A 2740-nucleotide genomic window follows, 5' to 3' on the forward strand; every position below is an offset into this window, starting at 1 on the left:
TACGTGGGTCAATTTTGTTAATTATACATGTTGATGTTTCTTCTAACAATAGAACTACAGTTCAAACTATTTTGTAGTAAAGAATATTTTTTATTACAAGGAAATACGGCTTACTTATCGCATGTTATAATTGCCAATTTGAAATACCTCTAACACATTTATTCAAACTGAGAAAAAATTCAACGCTAGTATAAAGTGATGTGGTAAAATTCGATGAAACGTTTATTAGTTAGAAAAGCAAGAAAGTTGAATGATTAAAATGGCAATCATTCTTGAGTATAAAAATAAAGATATAGATAAAGAAACATAATTGCTGTTTTTGCAAGGGTCATTATTTATAGAGAATAATAGTAATTAGCAAAATGGAATTACCAAGTAAATAGCTTTAACACAATAAAATTTTACACGAAGGGAAGTGTGATTTAATTTGTTATTATATGTATTATGTGTTATATTACATAGTACATTTCATAATTCAAATTAAGAACAGTTTTTAATTTAGCGCAAAATAATGTTTATTTTATTCCCTACTTTAATTGTACTTTTTCAATTTTTAGAAGTACAGTGTTTATTTAATACTACAAAGTGTGTAAAATACACTCAATAAGAACACACGTTTATTCAGTTTTAAAAATATGTAGAACGTTACACATGAGATACAAGTATGTGATGTGTCTTTATTTATTTTCTTGGAAATATATGTATATATACAATTTTCTTCATTTCACCTTATATTTCAAAATATAATGGTTACTGCATCTGAAAAAAAATGGGTATACTTGAATTTTCCATATAAGTCATTATTTATAACTTATTTGAATTCTTGTATGGCCTAAATAATAATAAAAAAAATTATCAAAATATGAGCTTAAATGTGTAGCTAATTGATTTATTCTATTTAAAATTCAGGAAAGCGTATTAAAGGAACTTCCTTCAAGTAAGATATATGCTAAATTTGATGATGATGGGGTCAGTAATTACACTTGTAGTCATTGTAACGTAGGTGATGCATTTAAGAATAAATATGTTGGGCTTGAAGACTTTTGTAAAAAATTTGAGAAGAGCTTAAAACATATATCTAAACCCAGAGTAACTATTGAAGCTGGGAGTGGTACTGCAGCTGGAAGTGGTGCTGCATCTGAGAGTGGTGCTGCAGCTGTGAGTGCTACTATGTCTGGGAAAGTTAATAAACCTGCAGGAAAGGATAAAACTGAAGAAATTGGTAATTTTAAGGATAATTGTTTGTTTCTGAAATATTGGGTATTTGATGAAATAAGTAAAATGAATAATGATGACTTGACGAATTTAAATATCATTCCCGTAATAGATAAACTAAATTATATACAATACCATTTGAATAAAAAATCTGAAATAAACATTTGTCATAATAATTATTATGAATATATAAATTATTCGAAAGAAGAAAAAATGCTATACGAATATTTTAAAGATTTTGATGCTATAGAAAAATATATTAATTCTGTAAATAATGAAGAAAGCAAATTTATTACTTACATTAATAATATTAAAGGAATTTACAAGAAAAAAAAAGACAAGGAACATTGTTGTGATAAAAACTATGATCTTTGTTATAGTTATTTCCAATGTCATCCAAAATATGATCCCAGTAACCTTTTACTTTTATTGGATAAAGTTAAAAAGCTTACTCAAAAAGCATCAGATGAAAGTGGACAAACTAGTGATACGGAACAAAACGCTAATCCACTCACCACAAAATATAGAACTACAATTCACAACGTTAAATGTTTAATAAATTATGGTGCCAGGAATGATGGTTATGCATTTTTATCATGCTATAATATAGGAAAAGGGTATCCAAATGTTGAACATATATTTACACCTACAGAAGAAGAAAAAAAAAAGGCTTCTGAAGAACTTGGAAAAGATCCTAAAGTCAGTGAAGATAATGAACAAGCAAGATCTGAGCTTTTAGCTCAGGATGATTCCAAATTACAATCTGCAGCATCAGATAAGGGTGGAAGAGTTGCTAAGAGTACAACACCAAAAATAGGAATACCAGAGTCATTAAAGGGTTACACTTTTTTAGGTGAATACGTGAGAAGGGAAGCAAAGGAGAATTATGGAAAATATCAGTTAGGTCGCAGAATAGCACAGTTATTTTCAGGAATAGGAAATACGAATAATGCGGGAAACACTGAAATTAAAGTAAATTGTTCGAATTCAAGAATCGAGGAAGGGAAACTAATATGTGTTAACTTACAAGATGGGAAGGAAGAATATGTATACGAGAAAGGAATAATAACAGGAAGTAATTCAAGTTCAGCAGCTTTTAGTACAGGTATGTATAATCAGGAATTCCAATCTAATTTATTGGACACAAATTATTTTCGTATTGGCAGCGTAGCAACTTTGTTGTTAGGATTTTCTTTTGTTTTTTTCCTTTATTTTAAGGTATATACTAATTACATTTCAAAATATAAGCACATCTTATTTGGCATATGTATATTTATAATGAATTATCCGCACGATGTGTTACATATATATTATTTTTTTTTTATATAACTATTAGTTTTCTCCATTAGGAACATGGTTTCGTAATAGGTTTTCAAGAAAGAGAAAATTTAGGCGAGAAATTCCGGAAGAATATATTAGGGATATGCCACCAAGTAATCCTTCAAGGCCACAGAAAAAAGTTCCCCCACAAAGGAAAGTGCGCATAGCATATCATGCCTTATAAGATTCCTTTATTAATGGCATA

General features: G+C 28.6%; 1 protein-coding gene across 1 annotated transcript; it reads left to right on the forward strand.

Moving 5' to 3' along the window:
• Positions 1 to 390: 390 nt before the first annotated feature.
• On the forward strand, positions 391 to 2444 carry PVX_104180 (variable surface protein Vir12, putative; the record flags this gene model as incomplete). Its single annotated transcript, XM_001612558.1, has 4 exons — positions 391 to 773; positions 910 to 969; positions 1164 to 2290; positions 2434 to 2444. Exons 2-4 carry the CDS (start codon positions 947 to 949, stop codon positions 2442 to 2444), a joined length of 1161 nt encoding a protein of 386 aa, XP_001612608.1. The 5' UTR covers positions 391 to 773; positions 910 to 946.
• Positions 2445 to 2740: the final 296 nt, after the last annotated feature.

This window comes from Plasmodium vivax, genomic scaffold (genome assembly GCF_000002415.2).
Source record: "Plasmodium vivax scf_7132 genomic scaffold, whole genome shotgun sequence".
Classification (NCBI taxonomy): domain Eukaryota; phylum Apicomplexa; class Aconoidasida; order Haemosporida; family Plasmodiidae; genus Plasmodium; species Plasmodium vivax.